At 35.2% G+C, this 24,672-nt stretch overlaps 1 protein-coding gene and 1 long non-coding RNA gene across 5 annotated transcripts in view; one reads left to right on the forward strand and one right to left on the reverse strand.

Moving 5' to 3' along the window:
- The window catches only part of STXBP6 (syntaxin binding protein 6), a 113,495-nt gene extending 109,751 nt beyond the window's left edge, over positions 1-3,744 (forward strand). For all 4 annotated transcript variants that reach the window (XM_080593566.1, XM_080593563.1, XM_080593565.1 and 1 more), the window contains one exon: positions 584-3,744. In XM_080593566.1, coding sequence (XP_080449692.1) covers positions 584-607 — 24 coding nt within the window. In that variant the 3' untranslated portion in view covers positions 608-3,744. The remainder of the gene's footprint in view (positions 1-583) is intronic.
- LOC308195693 lies at positions 3,530-21,694 on the reverse strand. Its single transcript, XR_013951742.1, has 2 exons — positions 11,513-21,694; positions 3,530-9,473 (listed from the first exon to the last, which is right to left on the reverse strand). It is a non-coding gene; the product is annotated as an uncharacterized lncRNA (long non-coding RNA).
- Between the last annotated feature and the right edge of the window lie 2,978 nt (positions 21,695-24,672).

The raw sequence follows: 24,672 nt of genomic DNA on the forward strand, positions 1-24,672 counted from the left end.
CTAGTTGATTTGGCAAAGTCAGTTTGTCTGCAGTTTTTATATGGGATTTATCTCACTTTAGCTCTTTCTTCTGTCTTATTCCTAGTTTTCAGTCCATTTTTTAATTATTTGAAATTGAACTATTCAGTAATTGCAGAGGTAGAAAGACAATCCTTACTTTTTCATCATCATGTAAAAGCAGAGCTGCTGAATAGGTGTTTTAAACAATGTCTAGAATTTCTGATTGTAACAATCCAAATCATTAGGTCTCAATGACCTTTCTTACATGCATGTCTCTGTTTCTAGGCTCTTGCTTACACACACAGTTCTCATCACACATAGCAAAATAATGGAACATTGGGCAGCAAGGCTCTGAAAACAGATAAATTCTGCCTCCTCACCATAGCAAAGGGAAACTTTAGATATGTATCACAGAGGCAATTTGTTTGCCTATCCCTGTACAAAGAAGTTCACAATTTCTGGCATCTTTTGGAGAATTCAATTTACAAACTCTTCTGATCCAAACTAGCCATGTTAGCTTGATATAGCCATTGGTACAAATGGTGCCTCTTTAATTCTATTTTCCTTTTTTTTTTTTTTCCAGCTTGCAATGAAGCACAAATGCTGAGATACTGCCCAACGCTGAAATCTTCCTGAGAGAAACTGAAAAGTCTATAGATTCAGCAGTTTTTACAGGAGATCAAGACTTGTATGCTTTTTTCCTTCCAGTTCAGTGGAAATGCATTCTTTCAGTTTCTGTGCAGGAAAAGATGTTGCATTTCTACCTTTTTGACTTATATTTTGTTTCTTTTTTGTAATACTGCTACACAGTCCTGCAGTACTTTGTACCTGTATTTCTGTTGTTACAGGAGCTAAAGCAAACGGGAACTGGACCAAATGACCAGCTCATCAGGATTAAAATAGTAATATTCTTCCCCAATACTCTTTCGTGATACTGTACCGATACTCTTTCCTGATATTGTATAGCAAAGTTCTTAACTGGGTGTTGACGTTTGTGTGGAAATAAAATCCAAAGAAGGGATACGCTTTCCTTCATTTTATGTAGCATCAGCAGAATTTGAATGTTGGAGTTGATCACCTGAGGTTGTAATTATGGTGGAGATTACTGCTTTGTCCTGGGAAACAAACTCTTATCCTACCCAGTGTAGGAAGTTTTGCATGTGCCATCACCAGCATTCAGAAATGCATATTTGAATTTCATAGGGGAATCTGTCACCAGTGCTGCATTTTGAATATTTCTATTTTACCTTCCAGATGGATTATGTGAGCAGTAGAATGAAACATACAGAATGTATGCTTGAAGTTTCAACATTGAGAAAGGAAGTAAATTATGCGTCTAAACACACATAGCTGTGCCTCAAACACAGTCTAGTATTTAGCAATCTGCTGTAAAATAACATTTCATTTTCTTTTTACCTATGATTCTCTGGCCTAAAGGCATACATAATTGAGAATTCACCATTTTCCACATCATAGTTTTTATAATCTTACAGTAAGAATTTTTGGGAACACTCTTCAGAAATTTGATTAGAATGAGTTTTGTCTTTAGTTAATCATCTGATTTTTAAGATGGAGGCTTTGAAAAAGCATGTCCCGGTACATTAGAATCATACCTTCTAGTTTGTCTCTCATTTTTCAACATTTACATTATCACTGGAAGAGTGACTCCATACTTCATACTATATGCACTGTATTCTTTTACAAAGATAAGCAGGTTACTCTTTTTTTTTTTTACTTCACAGATGGTTTCTTAATATTTTTAAAACATTCTAATATGCTTTAATATTTAAAAAAAAAAAAGCTGCTTTTTTTGTTTGTTTGTTTTACACCATTAAGTAAGAAATAGCCTAGCAGAAGTTTCAGCCTTCTCATCTTCCAGAGATGCATGCTCTTTAAAAGCAATGCACTTCAGAATCTTCTGTCCTCATCTTACCAGAGATCCAGAAAGCTGTCATTAAATGAATGTACTGTAGTTTTCATTTTCAATGTAGAATTAGAAATTTGCATTATTAATGACACTTCAAACAGTCTAAAGTCTTCAGAGCAGTGCTTGAAAGAAAGATAAAAGCTGCTGTAGTAATTGAGAATATTTTGGTTACTGTAAGCTGAAGCAACTTAAATTCTGTCTTGGAAATACCCATCGTTAAAAGATGTTTGGCTTTAGGGAAACATTCTTATATGAACTTAGAGACATCACGTTGTTAAAACTGATTGCATTCAAACTTTACATTTATTTTTTCATATATTTTAAACTGCTTTATATTAACATCACAGTGGGAATTGACAGAAGGCGTAAATTTGTCATCTGTGTAGTACCATACGATCATTTAGACAGATTTAGCATCAGCTGTAACAGTTACCACATTGTGCACTGTCAATTGAAAAGGAGTTTGGCCAGCTCTGTGTTACAAGTCAGAACAGGCTCATTAACAACATGAGCTCTGCACACTCAGTCAAGCTACTTACAATTAATGCTTGCCCTGGAAACGTCAGTAGCTTTCTGAGGGCCATTGTAATGATTATGGATATTTCTGCAAATTAATCAGGAAAATTTCTACTAAAGACAAAATGTTAGAATAATTTTTAAAAATAGCTGCATTAGAATTCAGTCTGGGAGTGCATATTTGACCACATAGGTTGTGTCATCATCTTTTCCACTCTTTTTTTTTTTTAACTTTATCCTGCTGCTAACTTCCAAGTCCATCTCCTGAGAGAAGGAAGGAATAGATTTTGAACTGCTGCCATCTAGCTGGCCTTCTGAGCTTGTCAATAATTCAGAAGAAATGTTGAAACCCCAGATCAGATAAACCTGAAAAGAATTACTTGTCTAAACTGAGATAAAAAGGCATAGGTTTTCAGGTGTTTACATGAGTATCAGCTGAACAGGTCAAGGTCACAGCTGCACTGCTAAGTTCTAGGTCATTTGTGAGCTGAATTGTTCTAAGGCATTGCTTTAATCCTAATGACAGTTTTTCAGGATTTTTTTTATATCCTCCAGTTAAATGTGTTGTGTTATGTATCATAACTCAGGACTTTTATCTCACCATCAAAAGCCATTTACTATGGGAATTCTGAGTAACTTAGTGTTACTGAATGAAGGAAAAGGGGGTTATTTGTGTGTTCACTTTGTTCTTGCTATTCATTAAACTACTATATTTGGTAGTTTTTAGAAGAAAAAGATTAGAGGTGTATAAATGTCTATCCAAAGGTAAATCTTATAGCATTGCAATTTCCTTCTGGAACTTAGTTTGTAGTGTATACAATATAGTATTAGTCATGTACATAACATACACTATGATTCAGGTTAATGTTTCATATGAAAGAATGTATTTGTAAATTGTAACAACATCAATAGTTTCTTTATCTTTTTAAAGTTCTGCAAAGAATAAAAATAATGCATTGTTAGACTTGAAATTACTGTACTGCAAACTCTGTCTTAAAAGGCTACTTTTGTGTCTAGCAAAAGTTGTGCATTATGTGAAATATTAACAAAAATGTGCTCTCTAAAAAGTGATCTTAAAGGTAGATAGGTTTTGCTGTGATATGCCAGAACTGTAATACTTGCTGGTATCTATTGTAACCAATTCCTCAAAAAGTTCTCAGAGATGTAGAAATTATGTGCCATTCTGGGTAAAAAAAAAAAAAAAAAAAAAAAAAAGTAAATAACAGTGGGACCTGCTCTATAGGGTAATTACTGGAAACCCTGATTTCGTCATTAAATACTTAAACTGTGATCAAAAGAAAGCTGTCCTTGGATTTTTTCTGTATGTCTATTTGAATTTGTTCATTCAAAATACAAATGATTTCTAAATGACATTTTTCTGTTTCACTCTAGGAGAATTATATTTCGCTCTAGCAGAACTGAACAAAAAATTAGTTTCCACTAGAAGGATGAAGGGTTTCTGTGGGGGGGAGGGGGGTGGGAAGGGGGGGGGAAGTACTGGGAACTAGATAGAACGATTTCATGTCCAAGGAGATTCCAGACCATACTTAACGCAAGTAAGCATCTGACCTAAAAGCAGATTAAAAAGAATTGTGTTAAATTTTATTTCAATTTGCTCTAAAATGCTTATTGATAAATTGTTTTCTTTTGCTCATCTACTTTTACTGATAATTTTTTATCAAAATAAAAGCAATTCTAATTGTCCTGTGGGAACAAAGCTATAAAGGTTGTGTTCTTAAACTTCTATAAACACAGAGAAGCAATCCATATATTAAAATGAGGGCTGCTTGTAGATTTACATTAAGTATGAACTGATTCTGATGCCATCTGGTTTTTTTCCAGGCTTTAAAAAGGTCTGTACTATTTCAGCTACTAGGAAAAATTTGCTAGAACACTTGTCAAAAGTCTGATGTTGAACGCAGTATGTGCTCAGTGCCTAAACTGCTTGAAACTTTTACTAAAAAACAATAGATCTCTGGTGGATCAGAACAGAAATTGATCAGAAGAGCATTGTATTATAATTTATATGTAACAAATTAACAAATCATAATTTGGCCAATGTAATGAAGTTCTTTTCTATACAGTAGTGAGCAGATCAGTAAGACCTAACCAATATTCACCAAAGATGTCTCAGGTTAAGAAATTACTTTAATTTTTTTTCAAAACTAATCACATGAAAGTGGTCAGCTACCAGTGGGCTAAGGACATGGATTTACCTAAAAACTGTTTTTTCCAGTGATTCTAAAACTGAGCAACCAGTTCATAGCACATAAGCTCAGCTTGTTTTGTGCATCATATGAAGCACTGTATGATGTTATATGTTTCAACTCTTTGTTTTTGTTTTTTTTTTTTGAGTGTTTCTTTTTATTTGCTGTTATAAAATCTGCATTGTCACAATGACTGGTTAACTCCAGACTGAGCATAAGGGTACTGTTTCATGTATCTTGATTCATCATCAGTGTTAAGCCTAAGTATTCTGGGTATAAAAGTAAGCTTGTTAGCTAGGGAAATTGTATGGCTTTAGAAACATAGAAAATAGGCATCTAACAAAATTCCAAATGATGTTTTAAGTCTTTCCACAGCTCTCTGATGGTAGCTAAAATGATAGTTGCTTTTGCAGGGGAACTGAAGTTCTAGTCTGTATTATGTTGGAATTTTGTTGCTGCTAAAGATGTGAGGACAAAGTTTTCTTTGGTCATAAGTCTGAATAGAACAGAAAGGAAATCTGGGAAAAAAAATCAGATTTGGGCAATGTTTCATAATATATCAAAATGAAAATCTTTATATGGAACTAAAATTAATCAACAAGCTGGTTTCCAGTCAAATCAATGAGTCAGGGTTTTTTTGTCTCTCCCCACCCCCATCACATTTCAGAAAGATACAGTAAAGCTTTCTTTGCATAATAAATTTCTAGCATGATCAGAAAAGGGTTTCTACAAAAAATGTATTTGTGGGAAGTATTAAGATTTTAATGAGAATCTTTCTTTCCAAAACGTTTACCAGTTTTATTAAACATGGCATCTATTAACATTTACACCAGCTGTGAGATTCTTTATGTAGCTATGGTTGGCACTCTGATAAAAAGCATTTAGCTTTAATAATAAATTGCTACATTCAGTTGTTTGAGGCTTGTAAGAGAGTTTTGCTCAGTATAAGCATTCCGATATTGCTTTTTAGGGATAAAGTATGAGTACTATTCATACTGCAAATCAAGAGCAGCTAAATTCTGAGGTGAGAGTGGACAAGATGAGGAGACCTCAGAGTCTCCACTTGAGCAAGTCAGAAGAGCTGATAAAGTAACTGCCAAGTGAGCTCTGTGAGTTCAAGTGAGCCAAGCAGCTCCAAGGAAAGAGAACAGCAGTGGCGGAGAGCTTGTCATTAGTGTTTTCTCACAAGTCGGTAGAGAACCATCTGTGCTTTTAGCAGCCAGTTCTAGCAAAATTCTTTCAGGATGTTCCCAAGTAGTCTTTACACCTATGCATTGAGAAATGAGTGCCATGAGTTTTTACCTTATCTGTTCGTTTCTGTTGCTTTTCCAAGTGCAGTCCTTCAGCATTTCCGACAAGCTGAAAACAGGTCTGTTAAGTCGGAGCGCTCAAACAGGATGACAGGTACTATTCTTCACGGAGAACATGAACAATTGTAGAGCTGCCAGTGTCTGACTGAAATAATAGCTGTACATACAGGATCATTTGTAAGACAAATGGCTGAGAAAGGTACCATTTATCTGCCAGGCAAGGTTTCATAACCCTTAGCATCCATTCATGAGGGAAGCATCATTAACAGATAGATGTTGCCAATTACCTCATCTTAGTGTTAGATTAAAATCCTTTCTTCTGAAGTCTCTATTCAATCTCTGCAACAGCACTGAAAGAGGAAAAGGAGGTGGGATGAGGAAGGGTATGTTTTCATGTTCATTGACTGACTGGTAATGCTTCACAGAATGCACTCCTCTGTCTTTACCTGAGACAAACATGGAAACAGTCTTTGAACAGTCTTTCCTCTTACTGGCTTCTCTCTTACTGGCTCACTTGCAACTCCCTCATCCTAAGAGATGGCTCCACAGCTTGCCTTTCATTTTTTAAGACCATTATGAAGTAAGATCTTTAGACCTTGCTTGCCCTTTGGTGTTTAACAGCTCTTGTGTTATTTATTGACTGCAGTTTGTTACTGTTTGTAGATGAAGACGGAGACGTGTATTGCACATAAAAAGAGAACATTCTACAAGGGCAAAGTTGTAGTGAAAGATTTAGGAGGACAAGATTTGTTAAATGTCAGATATACATAGTGCTAGGCTAGCCGTGCTCTTCCTTAATCTTACTAAAGGTTTTTTCCAAAGTCTGGGCAGAGGCTGTAATAATACAACATATTTATCTTCAATGTAGCATTTGTCACCCTTCTGTAACAATTCAAAGAGAAATATATTTTTATATTTTTATTATTATAAACTAAGGTTTGCAAGGAAGTAATTTAGAATAAAATAATGGTCAGGAATAAAATAGGGACCTGAGAATATAAAACCCAGATTCTCTTGTTCCTAGTGCAAAATATCACAACTATAATTGATAAATTTTATATTTATCTTTTTGTTAAAAGCATCAGAAACAACAGCAGGCTTCTGGCAGACTTTTTTTTCTTCCTGGTCCAGCAACATATCTTTTGTGGTATGTACTCTGCAAAGCCTGTGAAGCCTGGTCAGTTGTTGCAAAATCTTTCCGGAGAAAGAGAGACCCAGGGGTCGCAACACTAGGGAAGGCTGAGCAAAGAAGGCAGTAAAACTGCATCACTTCTCTACTTGGATTTTACAAGCACCACAAGAAGCTCTCAGCTCTCAAGCTAAAAGCATCATTGCAATGAAAGAACCCAGTTTAAAGTACTTGGGGGAATGCTGTGTTTGTGGGCCGCTGTGAGGAAAAAAATGACTGTTGTCTTGTGGTCAAGCAGTTCTCTGACAGTTGCTGGTTTAGTGTAAGGGACAAAAGCGTCTGTGTCAGAGCCACACAGACTGCATTGTCAGTATCAACTTGCATTAAATATTGCCCTTTTGAAACACATGAACCCTTCTTCCTAAATGTATGGAAGATATAATTCAAGGAAAAGAAGCCAAATCGTAATAAATATTTAAAATATTCATATTCTGCAATACTGTAGTGGTATGTGCCATAGCAATTCATATTGCAAACAGTATTTCAGGAAGACAAACTTAAGTTGTTTTCTTAACTCAGATGAATAAATTTAAAAAGCTGTTCAAATTCTTTCCCGTCCCTGCTTCTGGAATTTAGAAATCAGGTATTGGGATTGAGAGTTGAAGTGAAAGAGACTGTGCTACGAAAGCACAACATAGAATAGGATGAGAAGTAGTTTTAGAAACAAGACTTAACAACTGCCTGTGTGTGGATGATGCCCAATAGGGCAGACATGCAGTGAACATGGGAGGCATAGACACAGCAAAAAGTTATGGAAAATAAATGAGGATAGACTGTAACACCTGGCCCTCAAAGGGCTGCAGAACTCTATATTTGAGGGAAGAAGTGACAGTCTGTGAACAGGATGTGATTCATGGTTGTCAAGAAAGAAATAAAGCAATCGTGTACCGTTAAATTTCCTAAGATCATGCAGAAATATTTACAAAGAGAAAAGTGGTCAATGCTTGTCTTTCATAATAGTTTAGCTGTCTCTAATGAACAGGGCAGGGCTTCATTTTAAGTTATACTCATAACAACATTAACTGGACCATTTTCAATTTACATGCAGTAAACTGTTGGTAAGTTTTCCATTCCTAATCAAATGCTAACATAACATTTACCTTTTGTTTGGGTTAAATGTCTTAATTTTCATTCTAACTGGTCAAAAATACTATCCCTTCCATACAAAAATATCTTTGCAGTGTTGATAGTTTAGTATTTCACCAGCTCTGCTGTTTCCTTGTACTGTAGTGAGGTTACGTGAAAACTTTCAGTATCTCCTGTCTTCAGAGTTCTTTGGTTCTGAGATTTGCAAAAATATTACTTCTTGAACGACACAAAGCTCTTACTTCTTTTTTGTTAATTTACAATGAGTGTGTGGTGGGTTTAGTGGCTGTTAGCTCATGCTACAAGTGTATTTCTCCAATGATTTATCAAACCAGTGTAGTATTGCCAAGTTCCAATCAAATTCTTTATAATGATAAATAAATATTAATTTTTGTTTTGCTAAAAATTGTGTTTTAAACTGGCTTTCTTTCACCATTCCAAGGACTGTAAAGCAGCAGACTGGCATTATGCCAGATAGGCAGTAATTCCACAAGTCAGATTGCAAGTGCAACTGCTTGCATCAGGGGATACTAGAAATCTCTCCAAGTAAAATACCTTCAGGATTTTACTTACTAAGAAAGTCAATGTAAAACAATGATGGAAAGGCTTTGGGAATGGTAGTAATAAGGTATTTTATTTTTTAAAATTGAAAGGAATAAAGAGAATGACTGGTCGGAATCCCAAGAGAGCACTGAGCAGAAGCATTCTAAGCAGTGAATAATAGGTAAGGGTTATTTTGTATGAACAATTGGATGTAGGCTTGTTTGTAAAAATCATAGACTCCCTAGACAATTTTTGTGCTTCATCAAAAAATGCTATATAAAGTTACAGATTCCTGCCACATGTACAACTTAAAAGCAATGCCTCTACTGTTTCATTTTCTTTATCCTTAGACTCATAGAAAAATTGAACCTCAGGCAGGATACTGATAATCTTCCACTGCTATTTGCACTGCAGTTGCCTTGAACATACACATTCAACTACACAAACAAGACAAAGGTCAAGAGAAACTTAATCTCTCCTTAAATCCTGTTCAATCCAGGGACAATCCAGGGAGACTGGTGGATAGACCATGGAATTAGGTGCCTTGGTTTGGGAGCAGAATCCACAGCTTCAGCTCTGAGATTTCTGTGAGTTTCAGTACAGTACATTGTCCTGAAATTTCTGAGTCTCTGAATAGGATTTGTAGAAACCAACATGCCGTCCAGGTAAACCTTCAAAGATTTCATATTATGCTTCTAAAAATAAAGAAAATATGCAGATACACTTTTAATGTGTCTTTTACTGAAGACTAGACTACATGTAGAGATGAGTGTTAAAAATTCATTTTAATGGATCAAGTTAGCAAAACCGTATTATTATATGAAAATACCTATTTGCCAGACATACCTGTGGATTAACTACTCATTATAAAAATAATCATATGTTCAAATCAAATACAAGAATATTTTTCAGTAAGAAGATGCAAATCATATACCTTTCACCCTATCAGCTGTGGCTGATCCCTAGGAAGGTGTTATAGGTACACCAGAAGCAATTGATACCATGGTTTAATGAGCTCCCTAGTTACATTCTGACAACTAACTGGGTTTAGGCTTCACTAATAAAACAGACGTGCTTAAACTGCTCATGTGAGTATCTAGCTTTTTCTGTGTTTTAAGCAAGCATATTTTATTTCACAAATAGATTTTCTGAGACTTTCTATGTGGCCAGTTTTTATTCCTTGATTAAAAGTTGTTGGAGTCAGTATGGCAGAAGTCATATAGCTGTAACTAAATGCACGCCAATTTAGTTATTACAATTAGAGTAGTTTGTTATCATTCTTTTCCTTTTTTTTTTTTTTGAATTTCCACCCTCATACGGCTTTTCTGTGCAGATAACAGATTTGCCAAGTTCTGTGTATTCCTTCTAGACATTAGTACCACAAATGTAATCAAGATAAGCATTTCAGTCTTTTTATTTTTTTAAGAAACGTTTTTTTTTTTTCTTTTTTTCTTTTTTTTTAAGAAACATGTTTTTCAAGAAACATGAGGAATCTGGGATTGTTCTTGCTAATTAATAGTAACTGACAAATCATGGGCTATGCTATCAACATACTTATCTATTACATAATTTGTTTGCTTACTATTGGGATATAAATTTTAAGTTAAACGAAGTCCTAAAATCCCTAAATTCTTTTGAATATGTATATATTTCTTGCTCTTTAAATGCAATATGCAAAAAAATAGAATTAAGTTAATGCATTATTTACTTTTTTAATGTAGAAAAAATAGAGGGGTTTCTTCATCAGAATTTAATCTGTTCTTTCAGCAGTATCTCTGAATTATAATGTATTAATTGTCCTTCAAAACTGAGGTTGCTAGTCAGGTAGAGGAGTTATTTAACTATTTTTCCTTAAACATTCTTCACAAGTAATGTGGCTCCTCACCTTGCTACAGTACATAACTACTATTGATTAGCTGTTTTCTGTTAAATTCTACTTCTATGCAGCAGAAAAGGGCAGATATAAGAATTCTGACAGATTGATTGGGATGTGCAGGATGCAGTTTAAGGAGATAATAGCTCTGACCTTCAATTGAGAAGCCAAACCAAGTTTCTGTGTGAAGCGTATTCTCTAATTACCCAAACAATGACATTTATATTTTCTCTGATTTCAGAGATATATGTGACATTTATGTAAGTTGCTGTAGATATACAGCAAGCAAAGTTACACAAAGAAGAGTTAATCATTCCTGCCATTAAAAAAAAAAGAAAGACAATTTTGAAATATTGAATTTGAACTTATTTTGAAAAATAGGTTAAATAAAGTTGCTAGAAGTAATATAGGAATACAATGCAAAGGACATAGTTATAACAAACTTATATTGACAGTATTGCATATCTAGCAGACAAGGCACCTGACAGAAAAAATAGTAAAGGAGTATTGTCTCTTGGGAAAAAGAGCTATGAAAATGGTAAGTCTCAAAATGCTTTTTGTTTCAAAAGCATAGATACTAAGTTTGTATTTGGGAGTGGAACAGGCTAAAAAATCCCAACAACAAAAGATATTAATGGCACATTCCAAGTAATATAAATAAAGGGCAGAAGATGAATAATGTAACAGTAAGAACACTCAAGGCCACTGCAGTATTTATTGAGCTCAATGATATCTGAATATGTCACTAAAAAAAATGAGAATATACAAAGGGATATTGAACTTGTCAGCCAACCTTACACACCATGAAAATGTGGACATCGAGAAAGAGGAATAAGAAATGACTGGAAGTAGTTTGGTTACCTGTGTCCTGGAAGTATCTCAGAAGTGTCTTCGAACGGTATGTCAATCTGAGGAAGAAAAAAAATTGAAGAGGAGAGTCTGTACTGTTCTTTAAAAAGCATCATAATATCAATATCATGTTTATATGCCTTGTAAGACAGCAGAGGTAGATGACAGTTGGACACCAGAGGTTCCTGTATGGAAAAAAGAGCAGTACTCTCTCTATGATACAGCGGTGTGTTCTCGTCTGGGTGTGTAATTTAGGAATTAACAGATAACACTCCACCAAGTGTGGAGATATGAGAAAAGAAGCCAACAAAAACAACAACAAAGCCTCGCCCTGGTCAAAACTAAACCAAGACAAATTTAGTAGCATTTCTGTTAATTTATTGTATATTTTATTACAACTATGTTAATAGACTTGCTATTACCGAAATAATTCAAGATCCACAGAGAGAGACAAAGAAAAGAATTTAACCAGTAGTCATTAAGTGCTCTATTTTCCTGCTTACAATATGATGTGCCTGTATCTCAGAACTCTAAGGATTTCAAAATGTTAGGTCTGATGTGTTCAGAATTTCTATTTTGACAATGGAAGTTTTCTTACATCTATTCCTATATTCCATTTCTAATACTCTGAGGTCCAAAGATTTTTTATCATTCAGATGAACAGAAAAGCCTAGAAATAGTTTTTAACTTCCAGCAAGTACTAGCATAGCAAACAGTGTTTGCTTGGGGTTTGGTGGTGGAGTTAAGCTGTGGTTCTGTGATTGCTGAGATCTAGTTGTGAGTAAATGACAATTGTTAAAAAAAAAACAAAAAACAAAAAACAAAAACACTATTCTGAGTGTAATTTATTTCAAAGCAAGATACTGGTTTGCTGTGTCCTGAGGTTATCCTGGCTCTTCTTATTAGATATAAACTTAAGCATGCTCACTTCAGTCCACTTAAGTGCCAATAATTAGATGCCTTTGTTTTCACATCAGTGCTAATTATTGTTGCTGTCAGAGTTGAAGACTACAAAATAAATGGTGTGAATTCTGAAACCAGAAATGCTAGAGATATATTTATCTTCTCTTGGGGCAGGTAACCTCAATATCCTTTTTATCCATAGCATTAATGGTTCTGTGAATTCTGATCTCTTTTCTTTTAGCTGTTCACTTAAATAGACTCAATCAAACTGTATTTCATGTAATCATTATCCTTGTACTGGTTCCTTAAATGTACTCATTACATTCTGATTTAAATTAGATTGTAAGTGACCTTTCCTTGAGGACTGCTTTAAAGTGTCAGTTCAGTACAAGGCACAGTAGAAAAATCTGTTCAGGTTACTCTGAAATACTTCACTCTCTATGCAGAGAAATTCTGAGGAACCTTGAAAATTAGGAGGAATGAAAAATATAAAGATCAAGGAAGAGGAAAAAAAGTAAAATTGACTGCCTTATCACACTTTTGAATGGTCTTGGACTGTGTCACAGAATGTAGCAAGCAGGGCCTGAAGTTCTCAGTTGCCTTTCATCAAGGCCGACATGTTAAGATCTTGGTGAGTGTAACTGAACAGTTATGCTGAAAAAGTGAAAAATAAAATAAAATCAAGCAACATTGCATAGCTACACAGAAACCAAAAATACCACAGATCTAACTTTGTACCCAGCAGAATTAGTGTGTTATTTCACAATGGTTTCTTTTCTTATTTTATTCATATTTATTATTAAGTATGAATGAAAAAAATATATAAATACAAAGAATCTCAGAAAGTGATTATTAAACTGCACATACACATATTCTATGCTACCTACAGAAGATTTTGAAAAATTACTCTTTTGTGTTATATTTCAAAACATCAAGAGCAAAAGACAGAGGCAAGATTGAAGCTTATATATCAATATTAAATACCTTTAGCTGTGTCCATTGCAATAAATGGCTCTAGGACTCACAAAGAACTTGTGCAAATCAGTATCTGATGTTGCCTGCTGGGATGAAAGTAAAGAGCCAGCCATTTTAGTCCAGGAGTTCTTCTGATGCCAGTTTTGCAGGAGCCAGTGATGGTAAGGAATATCTCCTCGTTTGAACTAGAGGTTGTCCCAGTCCCAGCAGCCTCTGAAAGCCATTTGATCCTGTAGTTGGAGATCACATTACCTCAACTAACAGAGGTAAGGTGAAGAGATAACAACATAACAGGCCTTCAGGAATCAAGGTACCTGAAATTGGAAGATCGTCCACTACAATTGCTCATCATCTATCTGTTATTTGGTCAAATAAATGAACTTCCATCTGAAGAAATTCACGTCTGATACCATATGATCTATACTAGTCATTTTTAAAGTAAATATGAAAAATAGATTGCAAACTTTCCAGGCATTTGAAGGTTTTATACCACAGTTTCTGCAAAGTTTATGAAATAGTCACATAAATCTACTTGAATACATTCTACTCAATATTAGGATTTTTTCTTTTTTATTAATTATGGTTACATCTTACCCAATTCTCAGGCCTCTTAAAACACGTGCAAAATTTTTGAGTAAATATTTGTTGATTATTTTAATTCAGTCCTACAGACTTTGGTCTATATCTTGTACATTTATTTCCTGAATGTTGATGCTCACATATATACCTTAAGTTGCATTTCTTTTTAAATAAGATTAACCCTGCAAGGAAACCTGTGATTCTAATCAGTGATCAAATAGGCCATTTCTTAAGTCCAGTGAAAGGAAGTAAGTGTTGTTGTTACTGCATATCAAAAGATAAAACTGAAATCATTTATCCAATTGCTAGTTTTGTCTTTTAAAAAACAAGAGTGTTCAGAAATGAATTACTAATCATGATATTTTTTCACTTTTTTTTGAAACATGATTAATTACATTAATTACATAAAATATTATATTAAGAAATTATGCTTGCACTTAATTAGTTTTACTTTTTTCTTCACCTTTTTTTTTTCATTCTTCTTAGCTATACTTTAGCATAAGAATTTTTACATTATACTTTGCAGGTTTAAATAGAAGGTCATGCTTGGTAAAGGTCTAGTTTAAATCATGTCCATTAAAATAACTCCTACTGTTTTGCAAGTGATTGGAACAGTGGGTTCATTTGCTGAAATCTATTTTTCTTCTTCCTCTCAGAATGTATCAAAGAGAAACGGGATTAAAAAAAAAAAAAGTGTCCTTTCTACCAATGGAGTTCAAATTTAAAAGGATAACACTTTAAAGATATTTTTGGAAGTATGCTTAAGGAGCTACATTTGTGCCTGATACAACTCTTTATCTAAGGGAGGGTGATTTTGGTCAAATAATACTGAGTTCCAGGATCCTGTGTTTTTACACTCCAGCGGTAACCCACTGTTTTCAGAAAGCAGATCCTGCTTTTTAGGACAAGGAATTAATTTAATCCTGAAGACAAATAACCTCAGTATTTCTAAGCTCACACTCTATAACCATCTGCGTTCATCATTAAAACCACTTCCATATCATCTTCAGTGATGCAGTAACTGCATTTATGTATGTGAGAGGAAAATTTAGTTTAAGATATCTTGATTAACAGAACTTCATCCTCTTAGTCGGCTGTTTGTGCAGAAGCAAAAGAAAACTCTACATTTGTATCTTATATACAATTTTGATTTCATATTATAAACCATGAAACAAATTCTGACTGAAGCAAAAGAATACATCACCTTAAAATGTAGATCAAATGTTGAGCATAAGAAGTATGACAATTTGTCTTGCTGTTTCCTTTAAGGTTTTTCCATTCAATTACTTGAATAACTTCACTGTAGTTATTACATACATATTAATGGTGAGAAATGTAGTATTTAGACAGGAGATTCAAGATGGAGTCTGACCACTTTTGTTCATTACAGTTCCCAGTGTGCAGTCTGCAAAAGCAAAACTGTCATCTTCAGTAGTCTTTATCTTAATCCACAATCAAAGTCTCTCTGATCAAATTATCTTTGCAATCTTAATTGTATGTGATATTATTCATCTCCTATCTTAAACTAAATAAAAAACACATATACCAGTAAACTAATAGTAATTATGTCAAAATGTTTGGGTCTACACTTTTAGGCTTGAGATGCTTTGATGCATATGCATATATATATATATATAAAAAATATGATATATATATATATGTATATCATATCTATATATAGAGAAATGTAGATATAATATAGATAGATAGATATATCATGAGGAAGAAATGCTATTCAAAGGGACCTTGACAGGCTGAGGAAGTGGGCCCATGTGAACCACATGAGGTTCAACCAGTCCAAGTGCAAGATGCTGCACTTGGGTCGGGGCAATCCCAGACAGGAGTACAGAAGAATATGGAGAAGAAGTGGGAGAGCTGGGAGAAGAATTCATTGAGAACAGCCCTGCAGAGAAGGACTTGAGGGTTCTGGTAGACGAAAGGCTCAACATGAGCCAGCAGTGTGTGCTTGCAGCCCAGAAGGCCAACTGTGTCGTGGGCTGCAGCAGCAGCAGGGTAGCCAGCACATCAAGGAAAGGGATTGTGCCCTCCTACTCTGCCCTTGTGAGGTGCCCCCTAGAGTACTGCATCCAGGTCTGGGGCCTCTAGCACAGGAAAGATGTGGACCTGTTAGAGTGAGTCCAGAGGAGAGCTACAAGGATGATCGGAGGGCTGGAGCACCTCTCCTATGAAGAAAGGCTGAGAGAGCTTGCAATGTTCAGCCTGGAGAAGAGAAGGCTCTGGAGACCTCATTGTGGCCTTTCAATACCTAAAGGGGTCTTATAAAAGAGATCAAGAGGGACTCTTTATTCGGGTAGGTAATGATAGGAAAAGGGGGAATGGTCTTAAACTAAAAGAGAATAGATTTAGACCGGACATTAGGAGGAAATTCTTCACTCTAAGGGTAGTGAAGCACTGGAATGGGTTGCCAAGAGAAGATGTGGATGCCCCATCCCTGGAGGTGTTCACGACCAGGATGGATGATGACCTGGGCAACCTGATCTAGTAGGTGATATCCCTGCCTATGGTGGGGGGGGTGGATTTAAATGATCTTTAAGGTCCTTTCCAACCCGAGCCATTCTATGATGTGTAGAGCATATGTACGTGTGTGTGTATGTCTATCCATGTCCACACTAAATGTCTAAGATCAAGAATTTAAAAGTTGGGAAGGGACAGTGTGTTTATGTACTGTCATTTTGAAACTGATGTTCTTAGTCTTGTGATTCAGTATTTTGCAATCATGTCACCAACTTGTTTTTTCTCCACAGATCTCTGGCTTAATTCCAGGTACGATAATATTGCAAAGGTAGCAACCTGGCTTAATTCCAGGTACAGTATTATTGCAAAGGTAGCAGTCTTGTGCAACTTCATCTTTTTGGCCTTTTCCAAACATAGTGTCTGGAAAATGAGGTAAACAGTTTCAGGTAAATGCTTCCCTGGATAGTGCAATTCTGTCCCTACAGTGTTGCTTTCTGATACCCAGAATAACTTGAGTTGCACTTTCCCAACTATATACAGATACAGCTCTACTTCAGCAAGAGTAGGTATTAGAAAATGCTTGGCAGCACAAAAATTCAACTTCAATAAGTGTTCCAATTTATGAACCTAAAGCTAATGATGTTTTTTGTCTATCATCTTCAAAGTGGGAAATACTGTTTCACGGTATAGTAAGTACCGTGAAAATCAATACTTTTTGTGAAGGACTTGGATTTTGTACAGGGATAAATTCCACAGAGAACTTGTAGCAAAACTCATCACTCACTGTTCGGAATAGTATTCTAATGATGGATCACATACAAGGTATGGACTGACACCATAAACACGGAGATGAAAAAAATCAGAATTGCTGCTTTATTGTTTGTTTTCTGAAACAAAGGACTATTTAAAAAAAAAAAATTGTTTGCAACTGTATCAAAGAACAGCCATTAAAATGGTCAAATTAAAGTTTATTCATTAAATATATGTCTGTGATGTGTATTAGTTATGCTTACTGCCCCTGATTTTCTCTGTGCATGCTGTGTGGATTCAGCTACAAAATACTTATTTTAAGAAAGAATGCAAGAAATAAAACTTTTATTTCTTCTTGTTTCACCTAGTGATTTCCTTCAAAGCTAAGAGCAATGGTAGGAAAGAAAGAAAATATAAGGAATTAACTGCCTATGTTCTTCATTTCTTCAAAGGCAGAGGTTAAGCAATACTAGGAAATGACGTTTGCAAATCAGACACTATCCCCTTCTATCTTTCACTCGATTTATTTCCTTTTGCATCGGTCATTCCCACCAACACACAAAACCTAAGAATATAGACATTAATGACAGCAATAAAAGTGCTGTATCCCTGATGAATCAGTAGCTATCTTCAGAAAAGTCTCTCTCATGAACCCGAAAATAATAAACGTAGATGAAACCAGTAAACTTGATAGTGTAATAAGAAACTTTTCCTTTTCAAAAACAAAAGTTATTTTCTTGAAAAATATTCAGTTTAATTTGAGTCCAGACTTAATTGAAGTGCCATTGAAGTTGAAGTGAATGGATCTTCAACTAGAAGAATTTAATCTCTAAATATTTGTTTTATTGCCTTTTAATCTGAATGAGCAGGTTTTATGCAAGCTATTATCTGTATTGTGTTTGGAGTAGCCATTAGCTACTTTGATAGCTGTTTGTTTAAAGGTGAAGAATCAACTGTAATTAAACATATCTTTTATCTGCTTTTCCTCTACATAATACAATATTAATAATGTAGAGTTTAAAAATCTTTAGAAAATCCTGCTAGATATATCAGTTCCAGAAACTTTTATTACAACTGCTGTACAATGGAAATAACAGATCTATGGGATCCAAATGTGTCCAAATACAGTAAAATGGTGGTGATGTACAAGAAAGTGCACCATTGTTAATAAAAATTAATTCACATAATATCTGAGTTCTTTCTTTACTATCAGTAGGATGTTCATCCCCTGCCGTTATATTTCAAGAGATATTTACGTCTGCTCTCCTCTTGTTCAACTTAATTGATGGCATCACAGCTTGGAAATGTTATTTCAATTCTGATTTTGGATTCTGCATCAAAAAATAGTAATAATTTAAGAAAAAGGTAAAATACTGTCTTGTATGCAATTAAATGACAAATAGTAAATGTGCATTTTTTAAAAGTACAGAGTATGCAAGATCTGCAAGGAAATGTTTGTTACAGTGATACATGGTTGTTATTTTTTTGAGACTGGTTTTGGGCTGTCAGCATAAAACCGGATCATACATACAAGCTTTTCTTCACAGCCATGTGTGTTACACTGGTGTTAAGAAGGAAAGATGAAAAATCATTTCATAATCACAGGTCTACAGCAACCATAACTTTTAAGATGTATTGAATGTTTTGTTACAAGAATTAATGGCACTACTTTTTCTTTTTTTTTTTTTTTTCACCAAAATAATAGACTTGTATAATGTAAGGGAAATTGCTATTGTCAGACCTGTACAGTACAGCTGGTGGATCCTGAAAAACATTTGGTGTATATGTGCAACACCAGTGATTTCCATGTAGATCAGCTTCCATGACCAAAAAAAAAAAAAAAAAAGCTCTTGTACACAGAGTAACATCTAAACATCTATATAGTTATCATGTTAGTAGTAGACAAAACGAGATAGGTCTGTGATACTATTACAAATTTTATTACAAATTTTATATATTGTATTAATCTTGTTGTTATAAATAATCCCAGAAGTATATGGAGTTCCACTGGTAAAAGAATTATTCAGAAGAGTCAAGTCATACCTTTATGTTCCTTTACTTACATTTAAATGTCACTGTTTTACATGTAATTCTCAACATTCTGAAATCCTGTAGTTCTTTGTTTTGCAGTCTGGAAGCTGTGTTTTAAAAAGAAAAGTATTACTAATAAAGAAATTAAGAGCTCAGAAATAGAAGAGAAAAAGTAATGACCTTAAAAGTCAGGCATTGTAGTAGGAAAGGAAGAGTTTGCCTCTCACTGAAGCTGGTGGGAGTGACATCTGAGATTTTTCTGTTCTGCTTTGGAGCTATAGTTCAGAAACTCTTGAGATGTAGCTCTATATTTTAATACTTAATCCAAATACATCAAGTAAAGCAAAAAGAAAGCTGAATAGGGCTATTAATATTTTTCTGTGCAAAGAAAGAGTCAACTTCTGTGCTTTTTATTATCAAACACAGTCCTAAAGCCTGAAGATTCTGAAACAAAATCTACTTTGACGTCCTGCTAATAGCTGTTCAGACTGAACATTTTCTTGTGCCCAGATGGTGCAAACGATAGATGTCTCCTGTTCTCTGAAATTGGTTTGCAGCCTCTGGATTACTTGCTATGGAAAGGCTGCTGTCCTCAAACAGTTCGTGGAATCCTTTTAGAGACAGGATAAGCTTGCCTTAGTTTCCTTAAGGCCTTTTTTTGTTTTGTTTTGTTTTGTTTCCTTTTTTTTTTTTTTTTTGTGAATTAAGCCTGGCACAACTGGGGCTGCTCCCTTTTGATCGTGCATTCTGGACAAGGACTGCAGTTCATTTACTGCTTCTCAAGTGACCGTGTCAAAGTACATTATAGAGCATGATGTCTGAGGAGGTGTTTCTACTATCTGCACTAAGCAGACACATCTGCAAATTCATGAGCTCTTTTTGAAATTCATGAGCCATTCTCTGTCCAGTTTTTCATTTTGTTTTCTACAATAGAATATTCAGATCATTTAACTGTCATTTTTTCTTCTTCTGAAAGCACATTACCACAACCTTTTTAAATGGAAAACAAACAATAGAAATAAAATATGTATATAAATACAAGGTAAAACAAGCATATATGAGTTATGGTCTTTCTCCTTATCCACAATTCCTCCTTCATTCAATGCATTTTCAACTGAAATCATGGTGCATATGCAATTTCCATCCAATTCCTCAGCTTTTATTTACCTGATTTTTTTTAATTTTTTTTTTTTTGATGTATTAGCACAGACAAGAACTTTGTCACTGGAACTTACCACAGAGAAGGATAATTTGCTATAAAAAATAGAAACAGGAACTTTACCTGATTATGGATTCATGATTACGAATGAAGGTGTGCCTTTTTTTGTTCAGTCCTATTCCATTGTCTGAGCATCTCTTCTGATAAATGCCATCTGCTATTCACACTGAGTGGGTTTCCTGAGGAAACTTGTGTCGAGCTTGACAGGCAGGCTAAGCAAGTTTTTTGTTTAACTCCAGTTAGTGCCAGTTAGTGGACTGCCTGTGCCATGTGATTGAAACATTTTCTTTTTTTCAAATCTGGAAACTCAGAGCCCAGCAATAATAAATGCAAACAGCTATTAACATTGTACTGCTTTGCAAATAGGCTAAGACTGAACATAAGTGAACTTCACAGAACTTTCCTACTAGTTCTGTCTGAGCCCTAACTGTGGCCATGTAAGTTCACCAGGAACCAGCCTGAGTAATATAACCGTGAATATGTTGCATCTATTTAAAAGTTGTTTTTATGGTATTCACAGCACAAGGCAATCCAAACAGATGCACTGAAATACAGATTTTGGACATACAAACATTAGCCTGTGCCATTCTGCTTTTGAAAACATTGTAAACACAACTTTGGAATGTTTTTACATCAGATTTTCTTGTTTTCCTGTTCAACCTCTTACAGCGAATGTAACATCCAAGAGTAATTTAAAAAATAAATAAATAAATAAAAGAAAACAAAAACCAAACTAACAACAGGAGATAAAACATTGGTTAAGTCTAAGATGTCTGGAACACTGGATAAAATGAGTAGAGTCATAAAATAAAGAAAATTGCCTCAAAATAATACTCTTAAGTAGGAAAAGATCAAGTTATGTGTAAAAAGATGAGATTTTGGAAAAGAAAATAACGGGATTTTTGTATGCTAATCCATGCAATGTATATGCATTGACATACAAGACGGTCTCTCAAATCTTTGGACTGAGTCCAACACAAAACCAAAGGGCAAAACTCAGAAAACTCAGTCCATAGCAGCCACGGGGACATGACTGACAAACTCACCTGCGTGCCGAAGCTGGGTATTTCAGACCTTTCTTCCAAGAACCAGGTCAGGCAATGAAGAATTAAAACTCTCAAGTCAGAGATCCCAGACTGGAGAGCTACTCTGACTACTCAGGGAGAAAACCTGGTGCAATTGGTATGAGTGTGCTATCTGACCTGTAACTGGCTCAGAAACTATTTACTTATCCAAAAGGCACAGGCAGCAAATAGTAACTAAAAGTGTCAGTGCAACACTGTCAGGAAGGCCGGCAAAGCAGAACCTATCTACAAAGCTATGCTGACTTCATGTGGCACAGACTGAAACTTCTCACAGGTATACTGTTGGGATGCAGAGACTCCTCGTAGATCTTACAGCCACCACACTTTTCAAGATTTTGAGCTTGCTGTTGGCCTGATGCCTTGGGCTCTCAATACAGATTGTTCTGAGAAGGAGGACTATGAGTGAGACCTAGGAGCTGGGCAGTCAGATTATGACAGCCTTTCTGAAATATTTCATGTCAGAAGATTTTAGTCCTGCAATGAAAAATGAATCCTGATATTAAATAAATGTGTCTTCCAATATTATTTACCAAATTAAACTAATAGTTTCAAACTGGTTTTGAAAATGCTTTAGAAGTTCGCTATGTGAGATGTTTTAGTTCTCTAATGATAAATGCAAAAGTGTGTGAAAAAAAAAAAAAAAACAACTCACTGGAAATTATATGAATCTCATACTCTGACTGAATATTCTTCACAAATCTTTCTTATGTCTCCTAAAATTCCACATGAGGAGAAACTGTTCCAGAATCCTCAGTGTGTCTGAAAACGTTTTTGGAAGTTTGTTTTGCTGCTGTTTAAAGGTGACCTTGGAGTATCAGAGATAGCCCATGCTGCTGAGTCAATTGTTGCCATTATCATGTGCTGGCTGCAGCTTGCAGCAATGTAATAGCACTGTCACTGTTAGCAGAATTCCCTTTATGTGTTAGTATGAAGTAATATATACAAAGCCTGTGTAGTCAATAAAGATGTAAAGGCTGGAAAATGCAGGAAAACATGTTTAATTTGTTCATATCCTTGGGCTCATTAAATTGGCTCAATGACTGGTTTTAAAATAACTGAGTTGATATATCAGCCCCAAAACATTTCTATGCTAGAAGCAGCAGCAAAGTGTACTTTAAAAATTCAATGCCAGATTTTCTTGTGACATACTGCCCTCTTGTGCATCAGTAACTTTGTTATAGAGGTAATCTTAGAAGACCATTTACAGTTTCCCAAAATGCAGGCATGATATCAATCTTGTGAATGTAACAACTTGCCAAATATTCCCCAGAGCATGAAGGACCATGTAACAGTACAGTCTGAAGAGTGACCAGCTAGAACACAGCTCTGCAGAAGAGGACCTAGAGGTCTTGATGAATAAAGAGCTGAACACTAGTCAGCAATATGTTAAAGTAGGAAAAAATAAATAATAATAATAATAATAAAAACCTGCTGAAATATAGGAAACAGGTCTGGGGAAATGATCCTTCTGTTTTGTTTTGACACTTGTGAGACTGCACCAGAAGTTCTGTGTCTGGTTCTGGGCCCCTCGGGACACCTGCACTTACTGATGTGCTGAAGCAAGTCCAGCAGCTAGAACCAAGGTGGTGGGCTCTGGAGCACATGATGTATGAGAAAGGGGGCGGGAAAAGGGCTTGTGCAGCCTGGAGAAGGGAAGGCCAAGAGGAGATCTTAGAGCTGCTGGGAGGAGCTGGGAGTGGACTGGACAGAGCTGAGGGAATGGAAACTCCCTGGGGACCTGCAAGGACTGCAGTGTTTGCTGCCTGTGAGTTGTCTGCAGTCAAGCCTGCATCTTTTTTGACTTGTTTTTCTGTTTGGTCTAGTCATCCTGCATCTTTTCTCTTTAAAGTGCTAAAAACTATGATTTGTATTCTACAATGGCATGAAAATTTTGCATTTAACCCCCCCATTTGTCTGTCTGTGGAGAAAGTACAAGGAGGATCTTGACAACTTAGAGTTCCAGCAGATCGGTGGTAATTTCATCCTTAGGTTTCGGTTCTTGTTGCAGTAATATTTGTTTTGTACAAGACGGAATGTCTTCACCAAGAGAGATTGTGTTTCTTTGCCTATAAACAGTAACTTTTCTGCTTGTAGGGTAATGTGGAATCAAGCTTACCCAAGCAACAACAATAAAAAGATACGGAGCTGGAATTTTCACACCTCAGTACATATGGTAACCATGAAGCTCTGGGGTAAAAGGACATCACAATCTCCTTCTCATTCACATTTATTAGACAGATGAATGCCAGCTACTTCCAGTACCACAGATGAAATTAACTATACATCTTATCAATGAATGTCATAATGGGTTAGATGAAAGTTATAGCTGCTGTTATTTATGTTTGGCAAGAGAGTTATAGCTGCAGTTATTTACATTTGGCAAGAGTTATTTTAACTGAGGCAAGCCTTGTGGCAGAAATGAGAGGGCATGAAATTTTATGCATCTCAATTTAATACGTCAAATTTGGCAGTAAGTGTTCATGCAACCACATTAGATACTTACAGCTTTTTGTTGATATAGCCCTAGCTGAAATGGTAACTTCTGAAAAGGACACTGGAGAGCTTTAATCCTTTTGAAAAATGTTACACTATCTTTGAATTTAAATTAGAAAACTATGTGATAGTTTAAAAATAATTCATAATTCCCTTATTTATCATAAAGTTTGGCCCTTTTACCTTTATGAGAAAGTAAGAAATCCTAATCCAGCTATTCAACAATCAGTCATATACCACATCTGTATGAAAGTGTTACATAATTTATTGGAACTTTGAGGTATATGACTGCACAGATTTTTCATGTGATAACAATTCTACTCTAAAGAAAACCTTCCTTGCCAGTAGAAAAAACAGTGATTTGGAGAGGAAAGAAAAGATCTTATATGTAAACAATAACTGCTTAAAATATATAGAGGAAAACTCTCCTACACATTGCATACTGTGTATTATATTATAGGTTGAAAGCATAGTGCATAATTTGGTGGTTTGGGATAACAACTGACAACAGTGGTCTTCCAAACAGTGGTATTCTTTGCTAGCCAATGTTATCACACTCTAATCTCACAGGAGGAAGCTTTTTTTTTTTTTTTGCCTCAAAAGCCATTTTGTGAATCTGTCATTAAAAAAAAAAAAAAGCCTAATAGATGGTGGAAGGCTGG

Source organism: Anser brachyrhynchus, assembly GCF_964034855.1.
Source record: "Anser brachyrhynchus genome assembly, chromosome: 5".
Classification (NCBI taxonomy): domain Eukaryota; kingdom Metazoa; phylum Chordata; class Aves; order Anseriformes; family Anatidae; genus Anser; species Anser brachyrhynchus.